General features: G+C 40.6%; 1 protein-coding gene across 1 annotated transcript in view; it reads right to left on the bottom strand.

Annotated features, from left to right (window-relative positions):
- Positions 1 to 24,467, bottom strand: part of PolrMT (mitochondrial RNA polymerase) — a 301,092-nt gene that overhangs the window by 45,190 nt on the left and 231,435 nt on the right. Inside the window, exons 17-18 of the mRNA XM_070104506.1 lie at positions 14,010 to 14,196; positions 10,813 to 10,955 (exon numbers count right to left, since the gene is read on the bottom strand). Coding sequence (XP_069960607.1) covers positions 10,813 to 10,955; positions 14,010 to 14,196 — 330 coding nt within the window. The remainder of the gene's footprint in view (positions 1 to 10,812; positions 10,956 to 14,009; positions 14,197 to 24,467) is intronic.

The following is a 24,467-nucleotide window of genomic DNA, read 5'->3' as shown; positions in this document are numbered from 1 at the left end:
CTACCTATTCCATATACAGTACTTGCAACATCTGCCACATTGCTCCCTTATCCACTCTATCATATGCCTTCTCTAAATCCATAAATGCAATAAAAAAAACTTCCCTACCTTTATCTAAATACTGTTCACATATATGCTTCAATGTAAACACTTGATCTACACATCCCCTACCCACTCTAAAACCTCCTTGCTCATCCGCAATCCTACATTCTGTCTTACCTCTAATTCTTTCAATTATAACCCAACCGTACAGTTTTCCTGGTATACTCAGTAAACTTATTCATCTATAATTTTTACAATCTCTTTTATCCCCCTTCCCTTTATATAAAGGAACTATACATGCTCTCTGCCAATCCCTAGGTACCTTCCCCTCTTCCATACATTAAAGAAAAATACCAACCACTCCAACACTATATCCCCCCTGCTTTTAACATTTCTGTCATGATCCCACCAGTTCCACCTGCTTTACCCCCTTTCATTCTACGTAATGCCTCACGCACCTCCCCCACACTCACATCCTGTTCTTCTTCGCTCCTAAAAGATGGCATACCTCCCAGGCCAGTGCATGAAATTACCGCCTCCCTTTCTTAGTCAACATTTAAAAGTTCCTCAAAATATTCTCACCATCTACCCAAAATCTCCATCTCCCCATCTACTAACTCCCCTATTCTGTTTTTAACTGACAAATCCATTCGTTCCCTAGGCTTTCTTAACTTGTTTAACTCACTCCAAATTTTTTTCCTATTTTCATTAAAATTTCTTGACAGTGCCTCTCCCACTCTATCATCTGCTCTCCTTTTGCACTCTCTCACCACTCTCTTCACCTTTGTTTTACTCTCCATATACTCTACTCTTCTTACAACACTTCTGCTTTGTAAAAACCTCTCATAAGCTAACTTTTTCTCTTTTATCACACCCTGTACTTCATCATTCCATCAATCACTCCTCTATCCTCCTGCACCCACCCTCCTATAACCACAAACTTCTGCCCCACTTTCTAATACTGCATTTCTAATACTGCCACTTTCTAATACTGCCCCCACATTCTAATACTGCATTTTTAAAAGTATTCCAACCCTCTTCAACCCCCCCACTACTCATACTTGCACCAGCCCACCTTTCTGCCAATACAGTGGACCCCTGCATACCGATGGCCTTACATAACGTTAAATCCGCATACCGATACATTTTATCGCTAAGATTTTGCCTCGCATACCGCTAAAAAACCCGCTCAATGCTGTTTGTCCGAGACGCGTCTAATGTGCGGCCTTAGCCAGCCTCACATGTTCCGCCGGTGGCATTGTTTACCAGCCAGCCTCCGCGGTAACATCCAAGCATACAATCGGAACATTTCGTATTATTACAGTGTTTCTGGTGATTTTATCTGCAAAATAAGTGACCATGGGCCCCAAGAAAGCTTCTAGTGCCAACCCTACAGGAATAAGGGTGAGAATTACAATAGAGATGAAGAAAGAGATCATTGATAAGTATGAAAGTGGAGTGCGTGTCTCCGAGCTGGCCAGGTTGTATAGTAAACCCCAATCAACCATCACTACTATTGTGGGGAACAAAAAGGCAATCAAGGAAGCTGTTCTTGCCAAAGGTTTAACTGTGTTTTCGAAACAGAGATCGCAAGTGATGGAAGATGTTGAGAGACTGTTATTGGTGTGGATAAATGAGAAACAGATAGCAGGAGATAGCATCTCTCAAGTGATCATAAGTAAAAAGGCTAGGAAGGTGCATGAGGATTTAATTAAAAAAATGCCTGCAACTAGTGATGATGTGAGTGAATTTAAGGCCAGCAAAGGTTGGTTTGAGAGATTTAAGAGGTGTAGTGGCATACATATTGTGATAAGGCATGGTGAGGCTGCCAGTTCGGACCACAAAGCAGCTGAAAAATATGTGCAGGAATTCAAGGAGTACATAGAAACTGAAGGACTGAAACCTGAACAAGTGTTTAATTGTGATGAAACAGGCCTGTTTTGGAAGAAAATGCCAAGCAGGACCTACATTACTCAGGAGGAAAAGGCACTCCCAGGACATAAGCCTATGAAAGACAGGCTTACTCTGTTGATGTGTTCCAATGCTACTGGTGATTGCAAAGTGAAGCCTTTATTAGTGTATCACTCTGAAACTCCCAGACCGTTCAGGCAAAAGAATGTCCTCAAGGAAAATTTATGTGTGCTGTGGAGGGCAAACAGTAAGGCATGGGTCACTAGGGACTTTTTCTATGACTGGTTACACCATGCATTTGCCCCCAATGTGAAAGATTACCTAACTGAAAAGAAATTAGAACTTAAGTGCCTCCTGGTGTTAGACAATGCCCCTGGTCATCCTACAGACGTGGCAGAGCGACTTTATGGGGACATGAAATTCATTAAGGTGAAGTTTTTGCCTCCTAATACCACTCCTCTCCTGCAGCCCATGGACCAGCAGGTTATTGCAAACTTCAAAAAACTGTACACAAAAGCTCTGTTTGAAAGGTGCTTTGTAGTGACCTCAGAAACTCAACTGACTCTAAGAGAGTTTTGGAGAGATCACTTTAACATCCTCAATTGTGTAAACCTTATAGGTAAGGCTTGGGAGGGAGTGACTAAGAGGACCTTGAACTCTGCTTGGAAGAAACTGTGGCCAGAATGTGTAGACCAAAGGGATTTTGAAGGGTTTCAGGCTAACCCTGAGAATCCTATGCCAGTTGAGGAATCCATTATGGCATTGGGAAAGTCCTTGGGGTTGGAGGTTAGTGGGGATGATGTGGAAGAGTTGGTGGAGGAGGACAATGAAGAACCACTGATGAGCTGATAGATCAGCTTCAACAGCAAGAGGCCAGACCTGAGGAAACTGGTTCGAAGGAGGGGAGAGAGAAATTGAAGAAATTGCCTACTACAAAGATTAAGGAAATCTGTGCAAAGTGGCTTGAAGTGCAAACCTTCATGGATGAAAATCACCCTGACACAGCTATTGCAAGCCGTGCTGGTGACTATTACACTGACAATGTTGTGAAACACTTTAGGGAAGTCATAAAGGAACGAGAGGTACAGGCCACTATGGACAGATATGTTGTGCGACAAAACTCCAGTGACTCTGAAGCTGGTCCTAGTGGCATTAAAAGAAGAAGGGAAGTAACCCCAGAAGTCCTTGACACCTCAAGTCTTAATGGAAGGGGATTCCCCTTCTAAACACTAACACTCTCTCCTCCTGCCATCCCATCAATCATCACCAGATCTTCAATAAAAGTAAGTGTCATGTAATTTTGCATGCCTTTTTCAGTTTGTGTGTATTAAAATTAATATTTCATGTGGTAAAAATTTTTTTTTTCATACTTTGGGGTGTCTTGCATGGATTAATTTGATTTCCATTATTTCTTATGGGGAAAATTAATTCGCATAACGATAATTTCGCATAACAATGAGCTCTCTTGCACAGATTAATATCGCTATGCGGGGGTCCACTGTAGTTGCTTATATCTCACCCGAACTTCCTCCTCCCTTAGTGTATACACTTTCACCTCCCTCTTACTTGTTGTTGCCATTTTCCTCTTTTCCCATCTACCTCTTACTCTAACTGTAGCTACAACTAAATAATGATCCGATATATCAGTTGCCCCTCTATAAATGTGTACATCCTGGAGCCTACCCATCAACCTTTTATCTACCAATACATAATCTAACAAACTACTTTCATTACGTGCTATATCATACCTTGTATATTTATTTATCCTCTTCTTCACAAAATAAGTATTACTTATTAACAAACCTCTTTCTACACATACCTCAATTAAAGGCTCCCCATTTTCATTTACCCCTGGCACCCAAATTTACCTACTACTCCCTCCACAACATTTTTGCCCACTTTAGCATTGAAATCCCCAACCACCATTACTCTCACACTAGGTTCAAAACTCCCCACACATTCACTCAACATTTCCCAAAATCTCTCTCTCTCTCCTCTACACTTCTCTCTTCTCCAGGTGCATACACGCTTGCTATAACCCACTTTTCACATCCAACCTTTATTTTACTCCACATAATCCTTGAATTATTACGTCTATAGTCCCTCTTTTCCTGCCATAACTTATCCTTCAACATTATTGCTACTCCTTCTTTAGCTTTAACTTTATTTGAAACCCCTGACCTAATCCCATTTATTCCTCTCCACTGAAACTCTCCTGCCCCCTTCAGCTTTGTTTCGCTTAAAGCCAGGACATCCAGCTTCTTCTCATTCATAACATCCACAATCATCTCTTTCTTATCATTTGCACAACATCCACGCACATTCAGACTTCCCATTCTGACAATTTTCTTCTTATTCTTTTTAGTAATTATTATAAGAAAAGGGGTTACTAGTCCACTGTTCCCGGCATTTTAGTTGACTTTTACAACACGCATGGCTTACAGAGGAAAGATTCTTATTCCACTTCCCCATGGATATAAAAGGAAAAGTAATAAGAACAAGAACTAAGGTAAAATCAAAGAAAACTCAGATGAGTGTGTATAAATAAACGTGTACATGTATGTTTAGTGTGACCTAAGTGTAAGTAGAAGTAGCAAGATGTACCTGTAATCTTGCATATTTATGAGACAGACAAAAGACACCAGCAATCCTACCATCATGTAAAACAATTACAGGCTTTCATTTCACACTCACTTGGCAGGACAGTAGTACCTCCCTGGGTGGTTGCTGTCTACCAGCCTACTACTACAAACACCATATCCCCTTTAAAATCAGGCATAATCACAGACAACACTACAGACCACTAACCAACCTTTCTCCTAACTAATCTGGGCAAACTGCCACAAGACATTACTAAAGTAACCTTCAGACTACATAACGAGACAGCAGTTAACAACTTTATAGCAGCTATGAATAACATCGATTTGCAAATGGGCTGGGCAGCACTGGCATCCTAGCAACTCTTATTCTTCAGGAAACCATCGCTCATCAAAGCTTGTGATGGCCTAATTGAAGGTACAACTACATGAACCCACATAGACCACAAAATGACCCAAGAATACTAAGAATGTAACCCAAATCTTGACAAAATAGAAGATCTAAGGAACACAGCCCTGCTAACCTAAACACTGCCTCAGCTGCCAGACAATCACTTAACGCAAGCTCAGGGAAATCAAGCCTTCTCCTCCATAGCTACACAGTATCTACTTTAGTGATACTATGAAAGGATATCGCGGAAGAATCAACAACAGTAAGAAAAGAATAACACCAAGGACCCTAGAACTCAACTTGTCTACCCAGCAGGAAGCTGGTGTATCATCAACCCACCTCACCACCACCACCCAGAGAACAACAACAACAAACATGGCTGACTTCCCCTCCAACTCCACTCCCTTCAAAGGACTCACCCATGATAACTCAGGTATGACTATTCCTGACAATATCATGGACTACATCATTGCTCTAGAAAACGAAATCAAAGATATTAAAGCAACACTTGCGCGACGAGAATCCAAGATAACCAATCGTGATTCTACGATATGTACGATACTAAAGCAGAAGGTATCGATAAAGGCTATATACCAGCCAGTGATAAAGTATAGAATTAACAGTGTAGCAAGTGATAGAAAAACGACATGAAAGTAACTCTCCAATGTTGTATGTGTATCCGGCAGCTGAACATACACTAGCCTGCTACGTATCATCCACCACTCTAAACCTCTGCCAGCATCTCCTCCATCAAACTAATTAAACTAACATTTCTTCCAAGGTAAGTGTAAATATAAAAGTGCAAATATAAAAGGACCCCAATGGAAACACGTAAGTCACTCTGACTTATTTGGGTTACCCTAGGTACTTTACACATATGCTGTTATGTATGATAATCAATGTGTGTAACTGTATCTGAGTATACCTGAATAAACTAACTAACTTACTTACTTATTTATAAATTAAAATGTAAATATTTCTTACTTATAAATTAAAATGTAAATATTTCTTACTTATAAATTAAAATTAAAATTATAAATTAAATTAGATGGGGTTGTAAGAGAAGTAAATGCGAGGGTCTTGGCAAGAGGCGTGGAGTTAAAAGATAAAGAATCACACATAAAGTGGGAGTTGTCACAGTTGCTCTTTGCTGATGACACTGTGCTCTTGGGAGATTCTGAAGAGAAGTTGCAGAGATTGGTGGATGAATTTGGTAGGGTGTGCAAAAGAAGAAAATTGAAAGTGAATACAGGAAAGAGTAAGGTTATGAGGATAACAAAAAGATTAGGTGATGAAAGATTGGATATCAGATTGGAGGGAGAGAGTATGGAGGAGGTGAATGTATTCAGGTATTTGGGAGTGGACGTGTCAGCGGATGGGTCTATGAAAGATGAGGTGAATCATAGAATTGATGAGGGGAAAAGGGTGAGTGGTGCACTTAGGAGTCTGTGGAGACAAAGAACTTTGTCCTTGGAGGCAAAGAGGGGAATGTATGAGAGTATAGTTTTACCAACGCTCTTATATGGGTGTGAAGCATGGGTGATGAATGTTGCAGCGAGGAGAAGGCTGGAGGCAGTGGAGATGTCATGTCTGAGGGCAATGTGTGGTGTGAATATAATGCAGAGAATTCGTAGTTTGGAAGTTAGGAGGAGGTGCGGGATTACCAAAACTGTTGTCCATAGGGCTGAGGAAGGGTTGTTGAGGTGGTTCGGACATGTGGAGAGAATGGAGCGAAACAGAATAACTTCAAGAGTGTATCAGTCTGTAGTGGAAGGAAGGCGGGGTAGGGGTCAGCCTAGGAAAGGTTGGAGGGAGGGGGTAAAGGAGGTTTTGTGTGCGAGGGGCTTGGACTTCCAGCAGGCATGCGTGAGCGTGTTTGATAGGAGTGAATGGAGACAAATGGTTTTTAATACTTGACATGCTGTTGGAGTGTGAGCAAAGTAACATTTATGAAGGGGTTCAGGGAAACCGGCAGGCCGGACTTGAGTCCTGGAGATGGGAAGTACAGTGCCTGCACTCTGAAGGAGGGGTGTTAATGTTGCAGTTTAAAAACTGTAGTGTAAAGCACCCTTCTGGCAAGACAGTTATGGAGTGAATGATGGTGAAAGTTTTTCTTTTTCGGGCCACCCTGCCTTGGTGGGAATCGGCCAGTGTGATAATAAATAAAATAAAAAAATAAATAAAAAATTAAAATGTAAATATTTCTTATTTATAAATTACATTCATATAGTGTTTGTGGATAGTGGTGGTGGCAGAAACCTGTACGGCTTCTCTCAGTGGCTATTATAAACCCAACAACAACACTTCTGTTATTACTGCTCTTGCTGATGAACAACGATTTAGTGCCGATGGAGGTAGCGTAGGTAACAATGATACGGCCTTGGACTAGTTTGGCTTTAATTGGATAGGAGTGAGTACACAACGGGCAATGTGAGGAAATGACCGATAGCCAGTCCGTGGAGGGGAGCACTTGTACCTCTAAAGTCAATCGGCCGTGAAGTGAGGACGAGTGGGCCCAGCGTCCCACTGACCTGGGTGAGCCTACAGAGGGCAGCACTTAAATGCCGCGAAATATGAACTAAGCTGGCAGACAGCATAGGCTGTCTGTGCTGACAGTACAGGCTGTCTACATTTGCTTGGCCATGCACCTCGCGTCGTCCCGCCGCGACAATACTGGTGGGCCCGTAGGTGCAAAAGAATTACTTACAGCACAATACAAGCCTTGCCTGGGGGTGAGCTGCAAGAGTAGGAAAACTCTCAAAACTTACTTCATCTCACTCATGCTTGTTGTTAATGACAGGTATGATGTTGCAGCTTTTCCCAGAGTTCACAAAACATAATATCAAGTAACTTGGATAATGTATTTGCTTAAATGATACTCTGAAAGCTTGAGGCTTTTTAGAGTATTGTTTGAGGACTGAATTAAAGTGGGATGATTGGTGATACAAACCAACAGTGTATAGGAAAGCACCAAGACTTCCTTAAGGCAGTCTCACAGGTGAAGTCTCGAAAACAAGGCTACGTGTAATATGCAATTTTTGAAAAATTGAGACACTTATGCAACATATGGGAATCTTTATTGAAGAAACGTTTCACCACACAGTGGCTTCATCAGTCCAATACAAAGTAGAAATGGGTAAGGAGAGGAGGAGATTAAGGTAATCAGTCCCTCAGCCTGGAATCGATGTGTTCAGTCCATCACTCTTGTAGGAAGTACAGCAGAGAGCCAGAGAGGTGGCTTATATACTGCAGTCAGGTGAGTCGAAGCAAGAGGAGGCGGGATCACAGTGGGACCTGCCACTAGTGTAAGTAGGTCGTCGTCCAAAGGTTGGACAAGCGTTGAAGAATTCTTTGTACCAAGATCCCATGATGTTGCAGTGTCTGACAGATGTTATGAATGGTTTAGAAAATTGACAAGTGGAAGGTTCCACTGTGATCCCACCTCCTCCTGCTTCAACTCGCCTGACTGCAGTATATAAGCCACCTCTCTGGCCCTATACTGTACTTCCTACAAGAGTGATGGACTGAACACATCGATTCCAGGTTGAGGGACTGATTACCTCAATCTCCTCCTCTCCTTACCCATTTCTGCTTTGTATTGAACTGATGAAGCCACTGTGTGGCAAAACGTTTCTTCAGTAAAGATTCCCATATGTTGCATGAGTGTCTCAATTCTTCAACTTGTCGGTTTTCTAAACCATTCATTACACTATTTTTCACATCTGAGCTATTTTATAAATAAGCCATAAAAAACTTTGGCAGTTATCCAGATCATTTCAAATGATCTTCCATGAACCAGGAAGGCATGCTTCATAAGAGCTTTTAACCCTTTGACTATTTCGGTCGTATGTATAAGGTCTTACGAGCCACCGTGCTTGACATATATATACTCATAAATTCTAGCGGCTTCAAATCAAGCGGGAGAAAGCTGGTAGGCCCACATGTGACAGAATGGGTCTATGTGGTCAGTGTGCACCATTTAAAAAAAATCCTGCAGCACGCAGTGCATAATGAGAAAAAAAAAAGCTCCAACTGTTTTTTTTAATTAAAATGCCAACTTTGTGGTCTAGTACCGAACTTGCACACGAAAATCACTCACTACAAAAGCAAAAGACCTGGCAGACGATGCACCATCCCCCCAATGAAAAGCAGGGGTGTCACTAGCACGTTAAGAGACCATACAATAAGTGTCAGGGGCCCGAGACTGTTCAACTGCCTCCCAGCACACGTAAGGGGGATTACCAACAGACCCCTGGCAGTCTTCAAGCTGGCACTGGACAAGCACCTAAAGTCAGTTCCTGATCAGCCAGGCTGTGGCTCGTACGTTGGTTTGCGTGCAGCCAGCAGCAACAGCCTGGTTGATCAGGCTCTGATCCACCAGGAGGCCTGGTCACAGACCGGGCCGCGGGGGCGTTGACCCCCGGAACTCTCTCCAGGTAAACTCCAGTATTTATGGTTGTATTCTCGTTTTCTTGGTCTCATTTGATAGAATGGAAAAATATTATAGAAATAGAGGTGATTTTGATTGGTTTTACTATAAAAAGAACCTGGAAATGGAGCTCAAAGTAGGGAAAATGTTTGATTTTTGCCGATGTTCAAAAGTAAACAAATGATGTCATTGTTCAATAAATGTCCAATTAGCCATTCTAATATGCAGTCATGAATGGGTTGACATTGTACAATTATTACAGTATTGCAGTAGTCTGCATAACAGTAAATCTTCTATTTTTTGTTTGAATAAAAATTCAAAATAGAAAGCAAGAGTAATATCAGAGAGGCCTGGAGACATGACAGATGAACAAAGAAAATGTTATTTTAGAGCCAGGAATGTCTGCATTGTTCATTCTGGACCTTATTTTGAAATTGTCACATTTTTTAATTTTCGTGAAATTGGCCAAATTGCAAATTTCTGACCACGTTACTGGGTAGCTAAAATCAGTAAATGGGCAGTTTCTTGTGCTCAATCGATAGAAAAAACGGAGTTCTAAAGAAATAGCTATGAGTTTGGTCGACTAAAGCAATGGAATTACCCGAAAATAGGGCTCAAAGTGGGCGAAATTGCTGATTTGTAAATATCACCAAGGTCGCTTACTTCGTGAGAGCATAATTCCGTCAGTTTTCCATCAAATTTCGTTCTTTTGGTGTCATTACAATCGAGAAAAGATTCTCTATCATTTCTTAAGTTTTTTTTTTTTTTAAATTTTGCAACACCAGGACACACCTCAGGATTGGGGGTTGCGACAGTCAAGGGGTTGAAGGTCAAGGATTCTAGGAATTATCAATTAGCTATGGTTTACTCTTGAAATATCCCTGGCCATTGTCTCTATCTTATGCCTGTTTGGTATGCAATTCTTAAACATATACATTTTTTTTTTATTAACACGTTTGCTGTCTTCCACTGAGGTAGGGTGACCCAAGAAAGAAAGAATGAAACACTTTCACCATCATTCAACACTTTCACCATCATTCAACACTTTCACCACCATTCAAACATAATCAGTCTTTGAAGAGGCGCTTAAATACGACAATTTAGATGTCACTTCAAACAGTCAATATCCCAAACCCTTCCTTTAAAATGCAGGCATTGTACTTCCCACCTCCAGGACTCAAATTTGGCTAAGCACAAACATCTACATTAAATATTTGCTTTGGTAAGTAGCCCTGTTTCTATAAAAGCCTTTATTTTGTCTGAAAATGTAAACATGACTGCACTGTCAGTACTGCGACACTTTTCCTGTAACAATGTTATAAAATCTTTCGGCTTTTGCTAAACTTGTGAAACCATATACATTAATTTATAAGAAAATAAAAATGAAAACATGAAAAACAACAGTGCATTAGCCAAGAAGACCTTCATATTTGCTACAGTACCTCAGACACTATTTTTGCACAGCCAGTAAACCAGTTCTGAATTTCCTTGATTGCTATGAACATCTTTTCCAGGCAGAGGAAAGTCTTGAAAACGAGGTACTGAGAGGCAGCCCACTGATGTTCTGGAGGAAAATCATCTAAATCTGCAAGTAGTACACCAGAAATGATGAAATGGAGCTTATATTAGTGTGGACAAATAAAACATTAACAAAAATATTCTTCCTGTGCATACAGAAAACTGCTGTTCATATACTGTATCTTACAGCACTGAAGAAGCTATTTTTTTTCCCAAGTCTCAAAAATTTACCCAGCATCTTGGAGGACAAAGGTCACATAAAAACACATAAAGGAGCACTGCAGCAGGCCTACTGGCACATATTAGGCAGGTCCAAGACACACCTACATTGCTCAGAGGCCTGAACCTAAGCCTAGAGAAGTTTTTGATACTAAACAGTAATATAAGCTCCTGTACATAATTCAATAATGAATCATGTAAACTATTTTGTATGAAATAATGAATGAACGACAAAAGTTCGTTGGCAATTAGCAGCAATAGGCTAAGGTAAACCAGGTGATGGAATTGGAAGAACTACTGAAAGTGTCAGTAGATTAATTCGCCTGTTTACTATCAAACCGCCCAGTAATAATATTTATACTCACCTCAAATAATCTTGATATTAAGGGAATATTATCAGATTTAACCCTTTGAGGGTCTGTCCCGTAGTTCTACAGCTTTGAAGCCAGGGTCCAAGCTGTAGCACCTATGTCATGAGCTCAGCTCACTCAGATAAGCTGTGAGTGGTAAATTTGGGCCTAGATATGAAAGAACGCATCTATGTGGTAAGTGTGCACCATATAAAACAAAGCTTGCAGCATGTAGTGCATAACAAGAAAAAAAACTGTGACAGTGATTTTGGATTAAAACTGGGACTGTCGTGCATTTTTGTATGGTTTTAACAGCTGTATTTGCGGTTTCATCTCAGTTGATAGAATGGAAGATATATTACAGAAATAGAGATGATTTTGATTGGTTTTAGTAATAAAAATAGCTTGAAATCGAGGTCAAAGTAGCGAAAGTGTTCAATTTATGCCAATGATAAAGAGTAAACAAATCACATCACATGTCCAATACATGTCAGCTGGTGGGTCTGATGTGCGTTCACGAGTGCGCTGATATTATTTGTACAATTATTACAATATTGCACGACAGTAACTCGTTTATTTTTTGGTGTGAATAAAAATTCTTTATGTGAATAAAAAATCAAAATGGATTTCATCTGTAAAGCCTGGAAACATAACTAACAAACAGGAAATGTTATTTTAGTACCACGAATGCCTGCACTGTTTATTCTGGACCCAATTTTGAAATCAGTCTCTCTTGAATTTTGTGAGAAATTGGCCAAATTAGTAATTTCAGATCACTTGATTGGGTAAATGGAGCAGTTTCTTGTACTCAATCAACAGAATAAAAGTTCTAGCAACAAAACTATGAATTTGGTTGGCTGAAACAATGTAATTGGCCAAAAATAGGGCTGAAAGTAGACAAAATCGCTGCTGCATAAATATCGCCACGACCGCTAATTTCGCAATAGGACAATTCCGCAAATTTTCCATCAAATTTTTTACTTTTTGTTTTAATACCTTCACAAAAAAAATATCATTTCGTAAGAAGTTTTTTATTTAATTATTTTTTTGGGGGGAAGGGGAGGGGAGGGGGGAAATCTTGGACCCTGTGGGGAATTTTCAGACTGGGGGTCTGGATCCTTAACCCCTTGACTGTCACAACCTCAAACCCTGAGGTGTCTCCTGGTGTCACAAATTTAAAAAAAAAAAAAAAAAAAAAAATTCTTATGAAACGATAGAGAATCTTTTCCCAACTGTAATAACACCAAAAGAACGAAATTTGATGGAAAACTGACGGAGTTATGCCCTCGCAAAGTTAGCGGTCTCGACAATGTTTACGCATCGGCAATTTTGCCCACTTTGAGCTCTATTTTCAGCTAATTCCATTGTTCCAGTCGTCCAAACTCATGACTATTTCTTTAAAACTCCATTTTTTCTATCAACTGAGTACATTTTTTTACAATGGGAAAAATAAAGGTCGGGGCACTATGCACGTGAACGTAGATCTACATTTGGACAGTTTAAGGGTTAATAGTAAAATATTTTTAAAAATGCATGAAAAACCATCACAAATCAATATGCAGTCCTGGCCGTAGCCACATCCACTTGCACGCATCAAGACAGTGAATAGAAAGAGAACACGGCCATTCAGTATGCAAAAACAAACAATGGAAATCAAGGACCCCCCATGGAAACCAAGGACCCCATATAGAAATCAAGAACCCCATATGGAAATCATGGGCCCCATGTGGAAATCAAGGCCCCCATATGGAAATCAAGGACCCCATATAGAAATCAAGGCCTCCATATGGAAATCAAGGCCTCCATATGGAAATGAAAGACCCCATATGGAAATATGTCACTTGTCTGGCTTTTTTGGGTTATCCTAGGTAATTTACACACATGGAGCTATGTATGATAATTTGTGTAACTATTTTGGATGTACCTGTACCTAAATAACTTACTAATCTGAAAACCAATGCAATGATTCATGAAATCGTAATGACATGATTGCAAACAAAACCATACCACGGGCGGGGATAGAGCCCGCAATCAGAGAGTTCTATCCCCACCCGTGGTATGGTTTCCTAAGCGATGATGTAAGAACAGAGGGAGATATGTCTTTGTTCATTGCTGAACATTGGTTATTACAGGTAATTGACCATTTAAGTTAACTCTGCACTGAGCATTTTGTTGACGGTTCTGAATGCAAACACCTTTTAAGTTCAGGATTGGGATTTAGCAGATCTAGAATAATCACCAGTATACTGGCACATTTCTTAGCGCTGTTTCACACAAATGTAGCTTGTTTTAGCTGATCCAGCTGACTGGCAAACCTGCCAGTCAGCTGTATCATGATAAATACCCACAGAATGAACCATCGACATGTTTGTATATGTAATGCATCAGGCTTAGCATTATTATTGTTTTTGCCATGGATATTGTTTCTTTTTTCTGAAATTTAGCCAGTCAGACTTGCGGGGGTTTCCTTGGCACTGGAGTGCCTTGTTTGGCATAAAGAAGGCAGCTGATAATTTAACAATTATAAATTCCAAACTCGACAAAGTACCAACCTTTCAGTTGTCTTTCTATTTGAAGACGAGCACCGTAACGCGTCACACCATACACTGTAGTCATGACCGTCTGCTTAATAACCTTGCGCTTCACATGACCTTCCAATACTTGTGCTATCTTATGTCCAGCAGCAGCATCCATCTCCCTCTCTTTCTCTACCAATGCTGCTATAGCTGAGTATACATCCTGTTACACCATACAGTTGTTATTGATCAAGTATTAAACAAATTTAAATGTGACAGAAATTTATACCCAGGAAAATTTAAGTGAAAAATTAAAACTGTTTATTACTATGCACTTACCATACCACAGACGGGGACAGAACCCACGATCAGAGAGTCTCAAAACTCCAGACCGTTGCGTTAGCCACTGGACCAGCTAGCCACTATAAGATTCGTCCAACTAGGCATATTTCTACACCATAGGAAGGTTAGCATAGGCACCAATGTGACCACAAATGCAAGTTTTTACAGACGAATCTCCAGCTAGCGTGGTCGTGATGAACTCCAGCTCAAGTCCCCTCAAAGCCGTCAGCATGACTCATAAAATCGTAATGACACAATTGCAAACAAACTATACCACGGACGGGGAGTTTTGAGACTCTCTGATCGCGGGTTTTATCCCCATCCGTGGTATGGTTTGTTTGCAATCCTGTCATAACGATTTCTTGAGTCACTATGCACTTACCTTTTCTCCACTTAAACTGTACTAAACAAACATCTAGCCATATCTCACTTGGTATCAGTGCACTTTCCAAACTGCAACATCCTCACCCCTCCTTTAGAATGCAAGTACTGCACTTTCCACCTCCAGGACTAAAGTCCATCAAACTGGTTTTCCATTAATAAATGTTATCTTCTATATACTCAAACAGGACATCATCATAAAACCACTTGCCACCAGCACCTCGATCTAACACTCTCACATAAGCTTGTTGAATATTCCAGCCTCTAATACTCAAAACTCCCTTTACCCTCTTCCTAGCTGCCATTTCAGAATGGCACACAAAAATCCAAGATTAACACCAATATTAAGAACTTCTCCCTCTTCTTTCAGCTGTCTCCCAGGAAATATCATTGTGCAATGTGATATTTACATAAGCATCAATTTCTTAATGTTCCTTGCATACACAATATCATTTTACATGTATTTTAAATTTTACTAAACATAAAACAATGTACATTTAACCACAAATAAATTTAAAAAAGGGCAAGACAGATCAAGCAGAAGGAAGCCTAAGCAACATTAAAATTATTATGATGAAGTGATTTTTTTTTTTTAACACATCGGCCATTTCCCACTGAGGCAAGGTTACCCCCCCCCCCCAAAAAAAAAAAAACTTTCATCATCATTCAATACTTTCACCATCACTCATATACAATCACTGTCTTTACAGAGACACTCAGATACGACAGTTTAGAAGTTCCTCCAAACTAACTGGTTTCCTTGAATCCCATCACAAAATATTACCCTGCTCACACTCCAACAGCTCGTCAGGTCACAAAAACCATTCATCTCATTCACTCCAATCTAACATGCTCGTGCATGCTTGCTGGAAGTCCAAGCCCCTTGCCCACAAAACCTCCTTGACCCTCTCCCTCCAACCTTTCTGAGGACAATCCCTACCCTGCCTTCCTTCCCCTACAGATTTATATGCTCTCCAAGTCATTCTACCTTGTTCCATTCTCTCTAATGACCAAACCACCTCAACAACCCCTCTTCAGCCTTCTGATTACTACTTTTAGTAACTCCACACCTCCTAATTTCCACACTCCGAATTCTCTGCATAATACTTACACCACACATTGCCCTTAAACAGGACACTTCCATTGCCTCTAGGCACCTCCTTGCTGAAGCACTTATAACCCAAGCTTCACACCCATATAAGAGTGTTAGTACCACTATACTTTCGTATATTCCCTTTCTTGCTTCCGTGGATAACATTTTTTTGTCTTTGCAGATACCTCAAGTCACCACTCACCTTTTTTTACTTCATCAAGTCCTTCATAAGCCCATCCACTAACAAGTCAACTCCCAAATATCTGAAAACATTCACTACTTCTATACTCCCTCTCTTCAATGTGATATCCAATTTTTCTTTATCTAAATTGTTTGATACCCTCATCACCTTACTCTTATCTATGTTCACTTTCAACTTACTACCTTTACACACCCTCTGAAACTTGTCCACTTACCTTTGCAATTTTCTTCAGAATCTCCCAAAAGCACAGTATCATCAGCAAAAAGTAACTGTCAACTACCATTTTGTATTTCATTCTCCATAATTTAATCCCACCCCTCTCCCCAACACCCTATCATTTACTTCTTTTACAACCCCATCTATAAATACATTAAACCAAAGGAATTTCAGTAGCCCATCTAATAACTTGGCTGGTAGGTCTTCTAATAAACATATGAGATCGATCTATCATCTTTTAAAACAGCTGTACAAGCTTTCCCCCTTTATTATTATTATTACAAATTATTATTATTACAAATTATTATTATTACAAATTATTATTATTACAAATTATTATTATTACAAGTTATCATTATTACAAGTTATTATGTATTATTATAATCATAATAAAAAAGAAGCGTTAAACCCACAAGGTTCGTGAATAGGTATAGACAGAGTGAAAGCATATGAAAGTAATAAATTTCTAGTTAAGTTACTGGTGTTTGACTAGAGAAAACGTAATTCTTCAGACCCTCCAACCAACCGCTTGGTAAACAAATCTTTTATGTCAATTTTTGAAGAATTGACACACTTATGCAACATATGGGAATCTTTATTGAAGAAACGATTCCAGGCCGAGGGACTGATTCCCTCAAACTCCTCCTCGCCTTACCCATTTCTACTCTGTATTAGACTGATGAAGCCACTGTGTGGAGAAACATTTCTTCAATAAAGGTTCCCATATGTTGCATAAGTGTCTCAATTCTTCAACCTGTCAGTTTTGAAAACCATTCATCATGTCAATTTTTATACTGTGGGTGTATCACCTTAATATGTTACGTAGTGTGTTTATTATATAATTTTGAAAAAAATATAGATGGATTAATAGAAATGTCCACATTAGCTTAATCTACGACATTGAATGCGCCCAAGAGATTACATGTATTATTATTATTATGGTGTGAAGAGTAGCGACACTCTTAGTGATTTTAATGTATACCAGCACAGTATGTAAGTACAGTGGTCCCTCAATAATTGCTGGGCTCGATAGACATGCTTTTCGGAAACTGTCACATTACTTTTGTCCAAACATTGGCTCGCAAATGGTCGGTTGACTTGCTAATCATCGTTCGTCCTGGACGCATACTCACGGCTCTGAGCCGCCTCGGCCCCCCTTCCCAGCCAGTGTGCCACTGTTTACCAGTGAGCGACGGTCCCCTGACTTGTTCATACAAAATATTTCATAATATTCCATTCATTTTAGAGCTTGAAAGTGCTAAATAAGCTACCAAGGCTCCAAAGAAAGCTCCTAGTGCCAAGTCTTTGGTAAAGAAGGTGAGAAATACGATTGAATTTAAGAAAAACATCATTGAACAATATGAAAGTGGCGTACGTGTGGCCGAACTGCCCAGGATGTATAACAAACCCCATACAACCATATCTTCTATTGTGGCAAAGAAAAAGGAAATCAAGGAAGCTGTTGTTGCTTGGAGAAAATTGTGGCCAGATTGTGTCCACAAGAGGGATTTTGAAGGGTTTGTGGCTGACCCTGAAGAGCCTATGTCAGTTGTGAAATCTATTGTGGCACTGGGGAGTTCCATGGGGTTGGATGTGAGTTTGGAAGATGTGGAAGAATTGGTGGAGGACCACAGCGAAGAGCTAACCACTGAGGAGCTGCAAGAGCTTCAGCTGGAACAGCAACAGATCGCAGCTCAGAATCTTGCTGCAGAGGAGGAGGAAGAGAGATGGAAGAAGGTGCCTTCTTCAGAAATTAAGATTTTTGAAATGTGGGGTATGATGGAAAGATTTATGGAGAAACATCACCCTGAGAAGGATGTTGCAAGCCATATTGGCAACTTGTACAGTGACAGAGTCTTGGCCCATTTTAGGGAAGTTCTAAAGAGACGCAAGAAACAGAGCTCTCTGGGCACTTTTCTTTTGCGAGACAAGACTCCAGTGACTCTCAAGCTGGTCCTAGTGGCATTAAGAAACAGAGAAGTGAATTATGTAACCCCAGAAAAGGACTTGCTACCTGAGATGTTCCAAACGGTAACTAATCCAGTCTCTCTCCTCCTCCAGTCTTCCATACACTAAGAAGAATCGCCAATAGAGGTAAGTGTTATTCTGTTAATGTTTCATTCATCATGTGCCATTGTATTGTTTATGTACTACATCTATATTTCATGTAAAAAATTTTTTTGTTTTTATACTTCTGGGTGTCAGGAACGGATTAATTGTATTTACATTATTTCTTATGGGGAAAATTAATTCGAAAATCGTCTATTTCGATAATTGTCGCACTTCCAGGAACGAATTAACGACGATAAACGAGGGACCACTGTATATTTAGGCACAGGTACACATAAGTATAATTATCAGAGTACATATAAAATATGCAATAACTTTAAAACACTGGAAATTTTGGAAAATTTCCAGACATAATAGAAATGTGCTCACGGAGATCGTAAACAAACTGGGTGGGACGCGCCATATCTGAAAGACCGCTCGCCATATAGCAAATTTTGGTCATAATTTGAAATCGCCGTGGGGCCCCAATGTCTTTTGGAGTAGACTTGTCAGAGGATGGGTTTATTAAGGACAAGGTTAACCATAGAACTGATGAAGGAAAAAAGGTGAGGGGTGCATTGAGGTATCTGTGGAGTTAAAAAAAAAAAATATCCATGTAGGCAAAGAAGGGAATGTACGAGAGTATAGTGGTACCAAGACTCTTATATGTGTGTGTGAAGCTTGGGTTCTAAATGCTGCAGCAAGGAGGAGCCTGGAAGTACTGGAGATGTCGTGTAAAAGGGGCAATGTGTGGTGTAAATATGGTGCAGAAAATTCGTAGTGTGGAAATTAGTAGGCGTGGGGTTACTAAAAGTATTATTCAGAGAGCTTAAGAGATGTTGTTGAGGTGGTTTGGTCATTTAGAGAAGATGAAGCAAAACAGGATGACTTGGAGAGTATAAATCTATAGTGGAGGGGAGGAGGGGTAAGGGTTGTCCTAGGAAAGGATGGGGGAAGGTAGTAAGAGAGGTTTTGTGTGCAAGGGGCCTGGATATGCAGCAGACATGTGTGAGTGTGTTAGGAGTGAATGGAGGCGAATGGTTTTTGGGACCTGATGAGCTGTTAGTGTGTGAGCAGGGTAATATTTTGTGAAGGAATTAAGGTAAACTGGTTAGCCAAATTTGAGTCCACTTTAAAGGATGGGTTTGGGGTATTGGCTGTTTGGAGTGACATCTAAACTGTCATCAGAGCGCCTCTGCAAAGACAGTGATTATGTGTGAATGATGGTGAAAGTGTTTCTTTTATTTGGGTCACCCTGCCTCTGTGGGAGACAACCAACATGTTGATAAAAAAAAATATATATCAAGCATGGTATGAGGACAAGTTGTTTTTGAAGTGAAGGCACATTGTGCTTCCAAGTCAGACCGGCAGGTTTCCAAAAGTCCCTTCATTGATATCGTCTTGCTCAGGCTAAAACAGCACATAAAATACCAACAAGAGACCACTCCTTCACCTTCACACAGTGATGAATTCTTGCTGAATATTCAAACCCCTACCAATGAACACCCCTTTCATACACTCCTCCAGTTATTCTCTCCTATGCATTCTAGACTGCCTTCCATCCAACCCAGGTTTATATACACTCTTTGCCATACTATATTGCCCCATTCTTTCTTCATATCAAAATTATCTATGTCCACTCCTGATTTTTGTATTATACATTTCATACCACCACAACTTAATCTAATTCTTTTATTTCTTATTCTTTGCATAAACAGTCACAAAAATGTAATCATACCAAACAAAACATTTTCAAAGCTTTCTGACAAACTAATTTCATTCCACATACTGTACTAAACTCTCTTGCTATCTATTCCCCTCAAGGAAAGTTTCTTGGTGCCAGTGAGGGGGATCTTGATACAAAAAATTAGATCTGCCCTACCACCTCACCCCGCCTTCATTGGACTGAACCTGAATGCCTCACATCCTCCATGGTGATATGTATATGGCCCTTTATGGTTTTAGCACCCACCCATGAATGTAATAATAACAATGATCATACAACTAATTTCCCTTATTTTATTCCCATGATTTATCCCATCCTTCATTAAACCATCTGCCGCACCATTAACCCCTAAACTGTCCAAACGTAGATCTACTTTTTTCAACATTTGAAAATATGTAAAAAAACGTAATCTTTTTTTTTTTTTACATTTGAAAGCGTGTAAAAAAACTGATCTACGATTTTTTTATATATGAAAATATGTAAAATAATGTAGATCAACTTTTGGAGCACTACGCATGCGAACGTAGATCTATGTTTGGACATTATAAGGGTTAAATACCAAGAGTGTTGTTACCACTATACACTCATACATTCCCCTTTTTGCCTCCAAGGATAACATTCTGTCTCCACAGATACCTCAATGCACCAAACACCTTTTTCACTTCATTAATGGTTTATTTTGTCTTTCATATACCCATCTGCCAATATGTCCACTCCCAGATACCTGAACACATTCACTTCCTCCATACTCCCTCCCTCCAATTTGATATTCAATTTTTCTTACCTAACTCGTTTGATACCCTTATCACCTTACACTTATCCATGTTTACTTTCAACTTCCTTCCTTTACACACCTCCCCAAACTCATTCACTAACCTTTGCAACTTCCCTTCAGAATCTCCCAAAGGCACAGTATCATCAGCAAAATATAATTGTGCCAACTTCCATTTTGTATTAGAGTGTGCATATTTTAATCCCACCCCTCTCCCCAACACCATAGCATTCACTTTTTTTTTTTACAACCCCATCTATAAATATATTAAACAACCATGGTGACATTACACATCCCTGTCTAAGACCTACTCTTACTGGGAAGTAGTCTCCCTCTCTTCTACACACCCTAACCTGAGCCTCACTATCCTCATAAAAACTCTTTACAGCATTTAGTAACTTACTACCTATTCCATACACGTGCAACATCTGCCACATTGCTTCCTTATGATATGCCTCTTCTAAATCCATAAAAGCAACAAAAACTTCCCTACCTTTATCTAAATAGTGTTCACTTATATGCTTCAATGTAAACACTTGATCTACACATCCACTACACTTTCTAAAGCCTCCTTGTTCATCTGTGATCCTGTTCTCCGTCTTACCCTTAATTCTTTCAATACACCCTCCCCCCCCCCACACACACAGCATGCAAAGTGTAAAATTCCTTAACAAGTTGCTTAAAGTAAATTTAAAATGTGTGGTGGTGGTGACAATATTGGTACTGTAGCAGCTCACCATCAAAATGTGTGGTCGTGGTGACAATATTGGTACTGTAGTAGCTCACCATCAAAATGTGTGGTGGTGGTGACAATATTGGTACTGTAGCAGCTCACCATCAAAATGTGTGGTGGTGGTGGTGACAATATTGGTACTGTAGCAGCTCACCATCAAAATGTGTGGTGGTGGTGGTGACAATATTCGTACTGTAGCAGCTCACCATCAAAATGTGTGGTGGTGGTGACAATATTGGTACTGTAGCAGCTCACCATCAAAATGTGTGGTGGTGGTGGTGACAATATTGGTACTGTAGCAGCTCACCATCAAAATGTGTGGTGGTGGTGACAATATTGGTACTGTAGCAGCTCACCATCAAAATGTGTGGTGGTGGTGGTGACAATATTGGTACTGTAGCAGCTCACCATCAAAATGTGTGGTGGTGGTGACAATATTGGTACTGTAGCAGCTCACCATCAAAATGTGTGGTGGTGGTGGTGACAATATTGGTACTGTAGCAGCTCACCATCAAAATGTGTGGTGGTGGTGACAATATTGGTACTATAGCAGCTCACCATCAAAATGTGTGGTGGTGGTGACAATATTGGTACTGTAGCAGCTCACCATCAAAATGTGTGGTGGTGGTGGTGACAATATTGGTACTATAGCAGCTCACCATCAAAATGTGTGGTGGTGGTGGTGACAATATTGGTACTATAGCAGCTCACCATCAAAATGTGTGGTGGTGGTGGTGACAATATTGGTACTATAGCAGCTCACCATCAAAATGTGTGGTGGTGGTGGTGACAATATTGGTACTGTAGCAGCTCACCATCAAAATGTGTGGTGGTGGTGGTGACAATATTGGTACTATAGCAGCTCACCATCAAAATGTGTGGTGGTGGTGACAATATTGGTACTGTAGCAGCTCACCATCAAAATGTGTGGTGGTGGTGGTGACAATATTGGTACTATAGCAGCTCACCATCAAAATGTGTGGTGGTGGTGACAATATTGGTACTGTAGCAGCTCACCATCAAAATGTGTGGTGGTGGTGGTGACAATATTGGTACTATAGCAGCTCACCATCAAAATGTGTGGTGGTGGTGACAATATTGGTACTGTAGCAGCTCACCATCAAAATGTGTGGTGGTGGTGGTGACAATATTGGTACTATAGCAGCTCACCATCAAAATGTGTGGTGGTGGTGACAATATTGGTACTGTAGCAGCTCACCATCAAAATGTGTGGTGGTGGTGGTGACAATATTGGTACTATAGCAGCTCACCATCAAAATGTGTGGTGGTGGTGGTGACAATATTGGTACTGTAGCAGCTCACCATCAAAATGTGTGGTGGTGGTGGTGACAATATTGGTACTGTAGCAGCTCACCATCAAAATGTGTGGTGGTGGTGGTGACAATATTGGTACTATAGCAGCTCACCATCAAAATGTGTGGTGGTGGTGACAATATTGGTACTGTAGCAGCTCACCATCAAAATGTGTGGTGGTGGTGGTGACAATATTGGTACTATAGCAGCTCACCATCAAAATGTGTGGGGGTGGTGACAATATTGGTACTGTAGCAGCTCACCATCAAAATGTGTGGTGGTGGTGGTGACAATATTGGTACTATAGCAGCTCACCATCAAAATGTGTGGTGGTGGTGACAATATTGGTACTGTAGCAGCTCACCATCAAAATGTGTGGTGGTGGTGGTGACAATATTGGTACTGTAGCAGCTCACCATCAAAATGTGTGGTGGTGGTGGTGACAATATTGGTACTGTAGCAGCTCACCATCAAAATGTGTGGTGGTGGTGGTGACAATATTGGTACTGTAGCAGCTCACCATCAAAATGTGTGGTGGTGGTGGTGACAATATTGGTACTGTAGCAGCTCACCATCAAAATGTGTGGTGGTGGTGGTGACAATATTGGTACTGTAGCAGCTCACCATCAAAATGTGTGGTGGTGGTGGTGACAATATTGGTACTATAGCAGCTCACCATCAAAATGTGTGGTGGTGGTGGTGACAATATTGGTACTGTAGCAGCTCACCATCAAAATGTGTGGTGGTGGTGGTGGTGACAATATTGGTACTGTAGCAGCTCACCATCAAAATGTGTGGTGGTGGTGGTGACAATATTGGCAGCTCACCATCAAAATGTGTGGTGGTGGTGGTGACAATATTGGTACTGTAGCAGCTCACCATCAAAATGTGTGGTGGTGGTGGTGGTGACAATATTGGTACTGTAGCAGCTCACCATCAAAATGTGTGGTGGTGGTGGTGACAATATTGGTACTGTAGCAGCTCACCATCAAAATGTGTGGTGGTGGTGGTGACAATATTGGTACTGTAGCAGCTCACCATCAAAATGTGTGGTGGTGGTGGTGACAATATTGGTACTGTAGCAGCTCACCATCAAAATGTGTGGTGGTGGTGACAATATTGGTACTGTAGCAGCTCACCATCAAAATGTGTGGTGGTGGTGGTGACAATATTGGTACTATAGCAGCTCACCATCAAAATGTGTGGTGGTGGTGGTGACAATATTGGTACTGTAGCAGCTCACCATCAAAATGTGTGGTGGTGGTGGTGACAATATTGGTACTGTAGCAGCTCACCATCAAAATGTGTGGTGGTGGTGGTGACAATATTGGTACTGTAGCAGCTCACCATCAAAATGTGTGGTGGTGGTGGTGACAATATTGGTACTATAGCAGCTCACCATCAAAATGTGTGGTGGTGGTGGTGACAATATTGGTACTGTAGCAGCTCACCATCAAAATGTGTGGTGGTGGCGGTGACAATATTGGTACTGTAGCAGCTCACCATCAAAATGTGTGGTGGTGGTGGTGGTGACAATATTGGTACTGTAGCAGCTCACCATCAAAATGTGTGGTGGTGGTGGTGACAATATTGGTACTGTAGCAGCTCACCATCAAAATGTGTGGTGGTGGTGGTGACAATATTGGTACTGTAGCAGCTCACCATC

The sequence above is a fragment of the Cherax quadricarinatus genome, chromosome 92 (assembly GCF_038502225.1).
Source record: "Cherax quadricarinatus isolate ZL_2023a chromosome 92, ASM3850222v1, whole genome shotgun sequence".
Lineage (NCBI taxonomy): Eukaryota > Metazoa > Arthropoda > Malacostraca > Decapoda > Parastacidae > Cherax > Cherax quadricarinatus.
The sequence above is the reverse complement of the archived record's forward strand: the minus strand, read 5'-3'. Positions and strand labels throughout refer to the sequence as shown.